This window comes from Falco peregrinus, chromosome 5 (genome assembly GCF_023634155.1).
Source record: "Falco peregrinus isolate bFalPer1 chromosome 5, bFalPer1.pri, whole genome shotgun sequence".
Lineage (NCBI taxonomy): Eukaryota > Metazoa > Chordata > Aves > Falconiformes > Falconidae > Falco > Falco peregrinus.
In genome coordinates, this window is record NC_073725.1 from 71,002,185 (window position 1) to 71,013,874 (window position 11,690).

Sequence of the window (11,690 nt, forward strand, 5' to 3'; positions counted from 1 at the left end):
GCTGGCACAGGCAGGGCAAGGCCAAGCCGGGAGGCGCCTGGGGCCTGCCAGGCTGCGGCCGTAGCAGGGGCAGGCCCGGCTGAGGACAAGGCCGGTGGGCAGGGGCCGGCCGCTGCCCCAGGGCCCGCGGAGCCCCCAGCCGGGCCCCTGCCACCCTCCCGTGGGGCCGCCATATGCCGCCTGCCCCTAATCCCCGCTGATTGCCTCAGGGCGAGGGAGGACGCAGGGCAGGACATGGCCGCCCACCTGCGCGCCCTGCCCCAGCACCGGGCCTCGCCTCAGGGCAAGGAGCCCCTGGCAGGAGATGGGGGCAGGCTGCCCGTGGCTGCAGGCGTGGAGCAGAGGGGCGCTGGCCGTCGCGATAGGCCGTCATGTCATGACAGGGGAGGCTGTGAAAGCTCGTCTCGCCCCCACCCAGAAAGAATGGTCTGCCCCACGCCCCCGCCTGAGAGCAGATGGTTCAGCCCACGGCACCTCGGGCGCCGCCGGACCGCACCACCGCGCGCTGCGACGGGGGGGATCGGCGCCCACCACACCTCCAGGAGGGGGGCGTCTCCTCTCCCCTCCCCACCCCACCCACCGTGGGACTCACCGGATGTCCATCACAGCGCGCTGTCAACCAATCAGCTTTCTCCCCTGGGGCCCAGCGCTGACGTAAGAGCTCATTTACATGCCTCGCCCCACCTAACCCCCTCTCCCCTCCCCCCCCTCTCCCCCCCCCGCAGCGACGTCATCCGGGCTCTGCAACGGCCGGGGCGGCGCGCGCCGCTGCTGCAGTTGCTGCAGGAGGAGGCGGCGGCGCGAGCGCGGGGTGAGGTGAGCGCGCGCCCCCGGTCCCCCCCCCCCACTCCCCCCCCCCACTCCGGTACCCCCCGCTCCCGGTATCCCCCGGGTCCCCGGCACACTGAGGGTGGCGGCTGCAGCGCGGGGAGGGGGGGGGCGGGGGGTGACGGATGGGGGATGCAGCGCGGGGGGGCTGCACTCCCCCCTGCAAGGCGGGGTGGGGGTGGGGCGCGTGTCTCCCACCGGGGACCGGCCGGGTGCGGTGGGCTCGGGCCTGTGGGGAGGGGCAAGGGTTGAGCTACCTCCCTGCAGGAGCCTGCAGCCCCCCCCTCTCGGCAGAGCACCCTGCAGCAGCCCACGCCCCTCCCCCAGCAGAGCACCCTGCGCCCCCCCCAGCGGAGCACCCTGCAACCCACCCTGCAGCATTCTGCGCCCCCCCAGCCGGGCACCTTGCGCCCCTCCCAGCACAGCACTCTGCGCCCCCACCCCAGCAGCAACCTGCAGCACCCTGTGCCCCCCCAGCACCCTGTGCCCCCCCCCAGCACCCTACACCTCCCTGCCCCAGCAGAGCACCCTGTGCCCTGCAGCACCCACAGCCCAGCATCCCTGCGCTCCATTCTGCAGTCCTGGGTGAGCACCCACCTCTGTGCACCCCAGCCCCTGCATCACCCCCCCCAGCTCTGGGCACCCACCCCACCACAGCACCCTGCCAAACAGCCGGAGCAGCAGCTGGGCTGGGCATGGCATGTGGGGCACGGCTAAAGGTGCCATTTTGCAGGGGGGGGTGGCATGCAGGAGAGGCTGCAGTGCTCAGCTGCACCCCTGCCAGGGTCACGGCCCCCCAGGCACCAGGGGCTGTGCGCCCCACATCTGCTGCAGGTGCCTTGGTTGGGTCGCTGCGTGGGGGGTGACAGGAGCTGGCCTGGCAGAGCCCTTGGGGACTGAGGGACCGCACCGGTGGCGGCACACCGTGCCCGCAGTGATGCTCACCCATCCCAAAGCGATGTATGGCTTAACCATGCCCACACTGGTGGGAAATGGCACGGATTGTGGCACCAGGGCCTGGCCCTGCGTGGGTTTGCCACCCCCAGCCCCACTGCATCCCTGTCACGGCTTGTCCTCCACCTTGCAGATGGCGTCTGCTACCGACTCCCGCTATGGGCAGAAGGAATCCTCAGACCAGAACTTCGACTACATGTTCAAGATCCTGATCATCGGCAACAGCAGCGTTGGGAAAACCTCCTTCCTTTTCCGGTACGCCGACGATTCCTTCACGCCCGCCTTCGTCAGCACTGTTGGCATCGACTTCAAGGTCAAGACCATCTACCGGAACGACAAGCGCATCAAGCTACAGATCTGGGTGAGCCCCTGGCACTGCCGGTGCCCCTGCACGGCACAACAGTGACCAGTTGCCATTTGCCAGGGCTGGAAGCACCGGGGGTGATGCTGGGGGGTGCCCCCGGCTGGGCTGCATGGTTGCTGGGGAGGGGGGGTCCCCACCTGGGGGTGACGGGTTGCTCTCCCCCTCATTGCACCCAGGATACGGCCGGCCAGGAACGGTACCCGCACCATCACCACTGCCTACTACCGCGGTGCCATGGGCTTCATTCTGATGTACGACATCACCAACGAGGAGTCCTTCAATGCCGTGCAGGACTGGTGAGCGCCTGGATAGGGCTCTGGGGACCCCCAAACCATCCCTCCCTCTTCACCGGCAGCCCCCCTGTGCCATGCTCTGCCCTCTGCTTGATTTCCCTCTCTGCTTTCCAAAGGTCCACCCAGATCAAGACCTACTCCTGGGATAACGCCCAGGTCCTGCTGGTGGGGAACAAGTGTGACATGGAGGACGAGCGTGTCGTCTCCTCGGAGAAGGGCCGCCAGCTCGCCGAGCACCTGGGTGAGTTGGGGGGGGGCCGGCCTGGCGCAGCCATCTTCCCACAAATAATTTAATTAGGGGCTTAATTCCCTTGCTGTAATCCTTCTGCTTCAATGGCAGCGGTGACTTGTCACCCAAGGAAAAAAAATAAGGTGTAATTAACCCGCCAGCGCCGCGCTGTGATGGTGGTTTCTGTTACTGCCTCGTAAACCTGCTGCTGGCTGCTGAGAGGTGCCGGGTGGGGAAAATTGGGGGTCCCGGGGGGGGGTGTCAGGTTGCAGCCAGGTGGTCCGGGTATGTGGCACATGCAGCTCTTCAGTATTTCACAAGGGGAGGAGGAGCTGTGGAAGGTTTCTGATGCTGGGCAGCGGGATGCAGGGTTGTAGCAGGGTGGGGGTTTGCCGCTTTCATGTGTGTTCCCCCCCTCCATATTATTCCCCCCCGCTCCCAGGTTTTGAGTTTTTTGAGGCCAGCGCCAAGGACAACATCAACGTCAAGCAGACCTTTGAGCGGCTGGTGGACATCATCTGCGAGAAGATGTCGGAGTCGCTGGACACGGCTGACCCGGCGGTCACCGGCGCCAAGCAGGGCCCCCAGCTCATGGACCAGCAGGCCCCCCCGCACCAGGACTGTGCCTGCTAGGGCCAGCCCCCCCCATAACACACTCCAAAAATTGGTCAGTGCACCCCCCACCCCTCCCCGAGCCCCTCTTCTTGGGGTTCCCACGGGGGCTTTTGCTGCTGATACCTCCAAATGGGCTGCTGCCTCTCTAGGAGCCCCCCCAGTTCAGTTAGGCTGTGTTCCCCCTGTCGCCCTCCCCCCCCCCCCCCCCCCCCCCCCCGCCCCATTTATTTATTTTTTAAGCCTGGGCTGGTAGAAAACTCCCCCTGTTCTGCTTTTAATTGCTCCACAAGTCTGAGAAATATGATTTTCTCTGTCTGCTTGCTGCCACTGGCTCCCATTGCCCCCTGTCCCGTCCCTCCCTGGGGAGCAGGGATGGGCCTCCTCCCCAGCGTGGGGGGGCTACGATGGGACCCCTAAACCTCATGTCCCAGCTGGGACTCCCCCCCACCCCCCTCCCCAGCCTGGTTGTGGTCCCACCTGCCCAAAATGCTCCTGGGGGCTTTCTGTGCCCAGCTCTTCCCTGCCCCCTCCCCCCCACATGGATGGATATTTCCTAACTCTTGTTTATTTGTATAAATAGATGCTAATTTATGCTCCCGCCGTCTTCCTCCTTGTACATAAGAAAAACTTGTAAATAGGTGTAGGAAGTGACGCTGTGCGCGTGACCTGCTGTGCTGTGGCCGTGTTGGTGCATTTATTCTTTTTTTTTTTTTTTTTCTCAGTGTGGTAACCTTGCTTGTGAATATATCACTTTTAAAAAAAAAAACAAAAACAAAAACCAAAAACAACCAAATCTATTATTTAAAGGTTAAAAAAAAAAATACATGAGCGAGGCCAGCCAAGCAAGCTGTAGCAAACTAGTCCTAGTTTGGGGATGGGGACCGCTGCAAAACCCCTGGTTTTGGCTTGTGGGGGTGTGAGTGGGGCTCAGAGGAGCATCACTAATTTGCTGCAGGGTGTTCGGCTCCTCATGTGTTCCTGTAGTACCGTGCTTCTGTGGAGACTGTGAATAAGTGGATGTTCCTGTAGCAATGATGGACCTGGAGGTCTTGCTGCCCTCTTATTTATTTTTTTTGGAGCGCTGTGTCTTTGTTTTACAGATTTCCCCCCCTCCACCCCCCCCAACCGTGACACCATCTTCCTCCCTTCCTCTTTCCTATTTTTTGTGAAGTTTACTTATGGAAGAGTTACACTGTACTGTACAAATGTCAAAAGTGTCAAAAGAGTACAATTTCCTAAAAATCACTGTATTTAAAGAAATGTTGTGAAGAAATAAATCAATGCTGATCACCGGTTCCTCAGGATCATTGCAGGCGCAGAGGGGTCAGCATGGTGGTCCCTCAGAGCCTCAGCTCTGCGCAGCCCTGCATCAACAGGCTCGTTGCTAGAGAGGAGCAAAACCGATCTGGTTTCTTAATTAGCAACCACCAAATGGCTCCTGCCGTGGCTCAGCAGCTTGGCTGGCTGTGGTGGGAGGGCTGCTGTCCCTCCGGGGGTGTGTGGCAGGAGGGATGAGGATGGAGCTTTAAGGCACCGCTTTAAAAGCTTTAGAAAAAAAAAAAAACTACATTTAGGCAGTTTTCATTGGTGCTGGTATTAAATAAGTTCCCAGGTTACAGAGCAAGCATCCAGCTTGCCCAGGAAGCTGGGGGAAGAGAGATGCCATGGTCCAAACCCTGTAAAAACTTTGCCTTAAAAACCCCTGACTGCCTCCGTGCCGATCAAACGCGGCGGCGAGCAGGCGGCCGCGATCACGCCGCTATTTTTATCAAACCAGGGTGGCTGCAGCCCAGCCCAGCATAGCCCACGAGTGGTGCCAGGTGGAGTGAAAAGGAGCTGAGGCAGCGGGTGGGGGGGAGCTGGGTGACGTCTCCCTTGAGCTCCAAGGCAAAAAGCAAGGAAAGGGCTGGGGAGGTGCAGCGTCTCTGCCACGCAGCCGAAGGGGGTGCCCTGAGCGGCTGGCTCTGCGCAGAAGGGTGGTGGAGGGGAGCAAGGTGCCAGCCTCAACCCTGGAAAAGGGAAAGAAAAAACACTACAGCAGAGGGGTGAGCGCTGGGGACCTTCCCTGGGGTGCTGAAGGCGAAGCGCAGCTGCAGCAGCTCCTGCCCGCCCCAGCAGCATGGGCTCTGGGGGTGAATACAAAAAGAAATGGTTTTAGAGGGTAGCCTGCCACCCCAGGGTGGGTTACAATGGCAAACCCAACCCATCAGTGCAGTCAGATGAGTTAATCAGCCAGATCTGCGTGGGCTGCGGCAGCCGTGGGGGTCTCCAGCCATCGCTTGCGTGGGGTGGGTTGAGCCACGTTGGCCACGATGCCCAGAAAACCACTCACCACGGGCAGGAGCCTTCGCAATCAGTGAGAGCCTCTACGTCCCGATACTGTGCTGGCTCTCCCGTGGCAAGTCCTTCTCAGTGCTCGGGGGGCTGCCAGGCTAGAAAATGGGAGAGACGGCGCGTTCGGCACGAGCCCAGCTTGCCGTGGTAGCGAGGCATGGGCGCGTGGCACCGCCGTGCCGGTGCTCACCCTGTGTTTGAGGTAGGAGAGGTAAGTGTCCCAGCCCAGCGTGATCACGTTGATATAAACCACCCGGTACTTGGGCGGGACGAAGAGGAAATTCATGAGCTGAGCCACAGGCCAGATGCACCAGTCAGCCTGCCGATAGCAAAGAGCGGCCAGGCCCTCTCCACCGGAGCTCGGTCTGCACCGGGGGCAGGAGGGAGAGCCTGTGGGGGGTGTATTTACCTTGTAAAACTCCCAAAATTTCTCCTTCAGCTCCTCCCAGCTCTCCTCTAGAGACTGGCCCTCCAAAGTGCCCATGCCTGTGGGGACAGATGGACGTCAGTGGGGATGGGAGCGCACACAACGCTGGGGATTGTGGATGGGAATTACCATCTTGGCTGTGCCAGACACTGAAAAATACCAGAAAAACCCAACGTGAGAGGAAAGGGCAGCACCAGCACCAGCCAGAGGGAGGGAGCTCTAGGAAACCCACATCCACCCCACCGCGGGAGGGTGACGGGCGTCACACCAGCACCCGCACACCCGCAACACGTCACTGGCAGCGTGGGCCACCCTCAGTATTCAGCGGCATTGCCACAAGGCGGGTGCCACCGCGTACCGAGGAAATACCAGGCACCCAGGGTGGGCGATGTCACCAGCTGGTCGATCAGGACTTTCTTCAGAACCGTTTTCAGCCCCCGCACGCCCCGCGCCGGGAAGGCAGCATCCAGCCAGAGGTACCAGTAGTGCATCAGCGGACCCATGCTGCAGCCGATGGCGAACATGCGTCCTGCAACACAACACCGCCCGGTGACCCATGCATTATTTATGTGACACCCTCCCCCTGCCCCCCCCCCCGACCCCCGAAAGCGGATCCAGCTCTGGGGAAAGGCACAAAGGGAGTGTGGCTCCGGGGGCTGCTGGGCAGCCGGACCCCAATTCCCCCACCGTGCTAACGATGATGAGTGAAACGCGTACCCCCTCACGTGTACCGCCCCCCGCCGGGTTGTCACCTGTGCGGGCCACCTGGATCTCCGTGTCTGGGTGCCGGCGGCGGTGCCAGGTCTGCTGCAGCGTGTCGCCGGCGGCCAGCAGCGCGCCACAACTCGCCGTGTTGGTCAGCAGCAGCAGGCGGCCGGTGAAGAGTGGCTTCCAGCAGCGCAGCAGCCGCCGGCCCCGCGCCAGCATCCTGCAGCCAGACACCCCCCTGCCAGGGGCTCAGTGGGGATGGAGCCCCCCCCCACACCACCCCTGTCACTCCGTGCTCCCCAGTCACACCTGTATGTCCCCAGATCCCCCCACTGACCCCAGTTATCCATACTGTGTTCCCCAGTAAAGCACCACCGTACCCCCCCCAATTATCCATGCTGTGTCCCCCAGTTACCACTGCTGTGGCCCTCAGGTTTCCCATGTGCTTCCCAGTTACCACGGCTGTACCCCCCCAGTTCCTTCCATAGCCCCCAGTTAGAACTGCTGTACCCTCCCAGTTCCCCCCATAGCTCCCAGTTATCTATATTGTGCTTCCCAGTTAGCACCACTGTGCCCCCCCGTTCCCCCTTTGTCCCCCCCATAGCCCCCGTTATCCATACTGTGCCCCCAGTTAGCACTGCTGTACCCTCCCAGTTCCCCCCATAGCCCCCAGTTATCCATACTGCGCCCCCAGTTAGAACTGCTGTACCCCCCGAGTTCCAACTTTATCCCCCCCATAGCCCCCACTTATCCATAATGTTCTCCCAGTTAGCACTGCTGTACTCTCCCAGTTCCCCCCACAGCCCCAGTTATCCATTCTGTACCCCCAGTCAGAACTGCTGTACCCTCCCAGTTCCCCCCATAGCCCCAGTTCTCCATACTGTGCCCCCAGTTAGCACTGCTGTACCCTCTCAGTTCCCCCCATAGCCCCAGTTATCCATACTGTACCCCCAGTTAGAACTGCTATACCCCCCCAGTTCTCCCCATAGCCCCCAGTTATCCGTACTGGGCTCCCAGCTAGAACTGCTATACCCCCCCAGTTCCCCCCATAGCCCCCAGTTATCCATACTGTGCCCCCAGTTAGAACTGCTGTACCCTCCCAGTTCCCCCCATAGCCCCCAGTTATCCATACTGTGCCCCCAGTTAGAACTGCTGTACCCTACCAATTCCCCCTTTGTCCCCCCCATAGCCCCCAGTTATCCATACTGTGCTCCCCAGTTAGCACTGCTGTACCCTCCCAGTTCCCCCCATAGCCCCCAGTTACCCATACAGTGCTCCCCCGTTAGCACCGCTGTACCCCCCAGTTCCCCCTTTGTCCCCCCCATAGCCCCCAGTTATCCATACTGTGCTCCCAGTTAGCACTGCTGTACCCTACCAGTTCCCCCCATAGCTCCCAGTTACCCATATTGTGCTCCCCAGTTAGCACCGCTGTACCCCCCGTTCCCCCTTTGTCCCCCCCATAGCCCCAGTTCTCCATACTGTGCCCCCAGTTAGAAATGCAGTACCCTCCCAGTTCCTTCCATAGCCCCCAGTTATCCGTAATGATCTCCCCGTTAGCACTGCTGTACTCTCCCAGTTCCCCCATAGCCCCAGTTCTCCATACTGTGCCCCCAGTTAGAATTGCTATACCCCCCCAGTTCCCCCCATAGCCCCCAGTTATCCATACTGTGCCCCCAGTTAGAACTGCTATACCCCCCCAGTTCTCCCCATAGCCCCAGTTATCCATACTGTGCTCCCCAGTCAGAACTGCTGTACCCCCCAGTTCCCCCCATAGCCCCAGTTCTCCATACTGTGCCCCCAAAGAGAACTGCTGTACCCTCCCAGTTCCTTCCATAGTCCCCAGTTATCCATACTGTGCCCCCAGTTAGAACTGCTATACCCCCCCAGTTCCCCCCATAGCCCCCAGTTATCCATACTGGGCTCCCAGCTAGAACTGCTATACCCCCCCAGTTCCCCCCATAGCCCCCAGTTATCCATACTGTGCCCCCAGTTTCCCCATTTATCACTACTGTACCCTCCCAGTCGTCGGCCCCCCCGTTACCCTTGCTGCCCGCTACCCTTGCTGCACCCCCAGTTCCCCCTGCTGCACGCCCCCCACTCACTCCAGTTACTCTCGGCCCCTCCATTCACTCCCTGTCCCTCCCAGTCCTCCCAGTCCCCCCCATCCCCCCGCCCCGTGCCCTCCCGCGCCTCCCGCTCACCGCCGCGCGCTTCCGCCCCCCCGCCGGCGGAACTGGGGGGCGGGTCGTCACGGGGTGTTTCCGTTTCCGGTGTCCCCCATGGCACGTTCAGAGGCGCAGGAGGCCGCCATGACACGTACAGAGGCGCAGGAGGCCGCCATGACACGTACGGAAGCGCTGTCGGCCGCCGTGACAGCTATGGCGGCAGCTGGAGGAGGCCAGGCCCGCGCCCCTGGGCCCTAGCTCCTGCTCTGCCCCAGCCCCGCAACACACCACTCCGGAGCCTCTTGTTTTACCACAAAACTATATTTTTTATTCGCCTCTCGCTTGGTGCTCCTACGTCGTCCCTCAGTGCCTGCAGCTGCCTGCGGCCTTGTGGGCCCTCGAGCCCTCACAGGCTTCGGGCTTCTCCCCCTGCCAGAGAGCGGTGGTAAGGCCATGCCCCCCAGCCCCGCCAGCCCCCCCCGGCTCCCCTTCCCACCTGGTAGAGGCGGCAGATCAGCCCCAGCAGCGAGGCCTGCGCCTGTGCCTGCAGCTCGTCCGTGTGCTTCTGTATGTGGGGGGACGTGGAGCAGATCAGGGGGGCTCCCTGCCATGACTCGGCACTGCCCAGTGCCCCGGTGTGTCCCCCACCCGCCCCCACCACCGTACCCCATTGATGACGATCCAGGGTACGTATTGGTGTGGGGGGTTGAGTGCCTCGGTCAGCTGGGCGTTGCGGTGCATCAGGGCAGCCCCTGTGTCCCCCTGCACGCAGGCAGTGATGCGGCCCCCATCCAGCTGTGGGGCATAGACCTGCAGGCACTGCCAAGGAGAGGGGGACACACACAGGGAGGTCAGGGGGACTGGGATGTCCCCATAGTGGGGCACGGTGGACGGGGCGGGGGACACATACGGCCTCCAGGTTCTTGGTGACGGAGCTGCCTGACTCCAGGCAGAAAATGACGGGGAAGTAGGTGCTGAAGTTCTTGGCCTCATGCATCAGGCAGGTCTATGGGGGGAGGGCAGGTGGTGAGGGACCACCGGACCCCCCATGTGCTAGCACCATGGGGATAGGGACTATCACCGTCACCTCGATCATGTTGCCCAAACACTCCTCCGGGCCGTGCTGGCACTGGAAGTTCCATTTCCCGCTGATGTTCCTCTCCTACGGGACCAACCGGTCTGAGCAGGGCTGGCGGTGCTGGGGTGAGCGCCTGCGGCACTGGGGCAGGTCAGCTCCTACCTCAGCGTTGCCATAGGGCACCAGGGTGATGCTCAGGGCCTCGGCAGGCAGCAGCAGCCAGGTGGTGAAGAGCTCCTGGACCAGGAACTCACGGCAAGCTGGGCACAGGCTCTCATAGTACAGGCTCAGCTCCACGGGAGCAGCCGCTGGACGCGAGAGGTTGGTGCAGTGGCTCTCCACCTGTATGCGGGAAGGTTTTGGGGGGCGCGGGGCAGGGCTACAGCTGCAGCCGCCTCCCCGTATTTGCAGGGGATGGGGCAAAGTTGCTGGGATGTGGGGCAGGAGGGGGATGAGGGTGTACAGCGCTGGGAAGGAAGTGAGGGCAGCTTTGTGATCCTCTGTGCTGCCAGCATGCAGCACCGGGGCTTTCCACAGGAACTTCCCCAAAATATTTTGGTACAAAACATATCTGGCATGGCCGGGACATGCCTGTGTGGGGGTGCAGCCCAGCACCCACTGCCGGGTGGTGGCTGCAGTCCTGCGGGGCTCGCAGGGTGCTGCCGGACCCACTGCTGCAGCAGTGTCACCGTTCAGGGATATTCAGGGCAGAATAAGCTGAAAAGCTGTTTTATGCAGAAAAAGCAGAAGAGCCAGCGGCACCCGGAGAAGGGGTTGGGGTCCAGCTGCAGCACAGCATTTCCCCAGGGGTGCTGGGGAGTGCCGTGGTGCCAGCGCGGCACTGGGTCTCTGAGCATCCCTGCGGCGTGCCAGCCTGTGCCACAGGGATGCTCAGAGCTGGCACTCGCACCAAGTACCACAGCCAGGCGCTGCCCCAGTGCCATCCCCCCAAACCCCAGCCCCACGCGTGCTGTTTTGGTGGGACATCTCCCCACGTGCTGGGTGACCCTGCCCTGCGTGGGTGGCCAGGGCAGCCCTGGCACGCGTGGCTCTGACCTGGCAGGCGACGGCGATCTCCCGCGAGCTGCACCAGAGGTGGACCGGGTAGTCACAGCTGGGGAAGGCCACCCCGAGCCGTGGGGCCAGCAGGGCCACAAGCACCAGGCGAGCCAGCGGCACCGTAGGGGCCATAGGGACGGTGTGGTGGTGTGTGGAGGCGAACCCGTCCCGGCAAGGTCTTTTAAAGCCCGGCTGCGCCCGCCTCTGCATGCCCTTCCTGCCCTGCTCAACCGGCCTCCTCATGTGACACTGACGCTGCTGACTCACAGGGGGCCGCCCGGCTCCGGCCACCTGGTCCCTGCTGTCCTGCAGCCCCAAACGGGGGGTTTGGGGTCACAGCCCCTCACCCACCCTGGAGCAGCTGCCGCTTCCCGACCGGTTGGGGACAGAAACCCAACTCCGTGCAGCCCAGGCTTGGCGTTCCCCAGACAAGCAGGGGGGTGGCTCCCTGCCGAGGCCCCCCCGAGCTCCCCCGCGGCTGGGCGCAGGTGCCAAAGCACCCCCAGGCTGGCAACTGTGGGTGCAGGCAGGGTGTGCTGCCCAAAACACCCCGGGGGCTGAGCGTGGAGGAAACTTTGTACTTTCCCGACGGTTTATAGCTGCTGTTTCCAGACATTTCTCACCCCTTCGGGCTCA

At 62.4% G+C, this 11,690-nt stretch overlaps 3 protein-coding genes across 7 annotated transcripts; 1 reads left to right on the forward strand and 2 right to left on the reverse strand.

Annotated features, from left to right (window-relative positions):
• Nucleotides 1–709: 709 nt before the first annotated feature.
• Nucleotides 710–4,573, forward strand: RAB3A (RAB3A, member RAS oncogene family). The gene is given in 6 exon segments (XM_055804862.1): nucleotides 710–816; nucleotides 1,916–2,143; nucleotides 2,323–2,346; nucleotides 2,348–2,442; nucleotides 2,556–2,680; nucleotides 3,111–4,573. Coding segments are annotated over 5 exon segments (663 nt in total). The 5' UTR covers nucleotides 710–816; the 3' UTR covers nucleotides 3,302–4,573.
• Nucleotides 4,510–8,976, reverse strand: MPV17L2 (MPV17 mitochondrial inner membrane protein like 2). Of its 5 annotated transcripts, none has more exons than XM_055804868.1 (7): nucleotides 8,954–8,976; nucleotides 6,797–6,990; nucleotides 6,403–6,573; nucleotides 6,027–6,103; nucleotides 5,808–5,936; nucleotides 5,616–5,715; nucleotides 4,510–5,292 (listed from the first exon to the last, which is right to left on the reverse strand). In XM_055804868.1, the coding sequence occupies exons 2-6, from the start codon at nucleotides 6,969–6,971 to the stop codon at nucleotides 5,650–5,652; spliced, it is 618 nt and encodes a 205-aa protein (XP_055660843.1). In that variant the 5' UTR covers nucleotides 6,972–6,990; nucleotides 8,954–8,976; the 3' UTR covers nucleotides 4,510–5,292; nucleotides 5,616–5,649. The 5 variants fall into 5 exon arrangements, with proteins under 5 accessions (XP_055660843.1, XP_055660845.1, XP_055660844.1 ...); XM_055804870.1 differs by having other exon boundaries at nucleotides 6,797–6,972; nucleotides 8,954–8,971; XM_055804869.1 differs by lacking the exon at nucleotides 8,954–8,976 and adding an exon at nucleotides 8,855–8,873.
• Nucleotides 8,977–9,219: 243 nt separating this feature from the next.
• IFI30 (IFI30 lysosomal thiol reductase) lies at nucleotides 9,220–11,263 on the reverse strand. The gene is made up of 7 exons (XM_055804859.1): nucleotides 11,052–11,263; nucleotides 10,158–10,337; nucleotides 10,005–10,079; nucleotides 9,828–9,923; nucleotides 9,584–9,736; nucleotides 9,414–9,482; nucleotides 9,220–9,346 (listed from the first exon to the last, which is right to left on the reverse strand). Exons 1-7 carry the CDS (start codon nucleotides 11,184–11,186, stop codon nucleotides 9,281–9,283), a joined length of 774 nt encoding a protein of 257 aa, XP_055660834.1. The 5' UTR covers nucleotides 11,187–11,263; the 3' UTR covers nucleotides 9,220–9,280.
• Nucleotides 11,264–11,690: the final 427 nt, after the last annotated feature.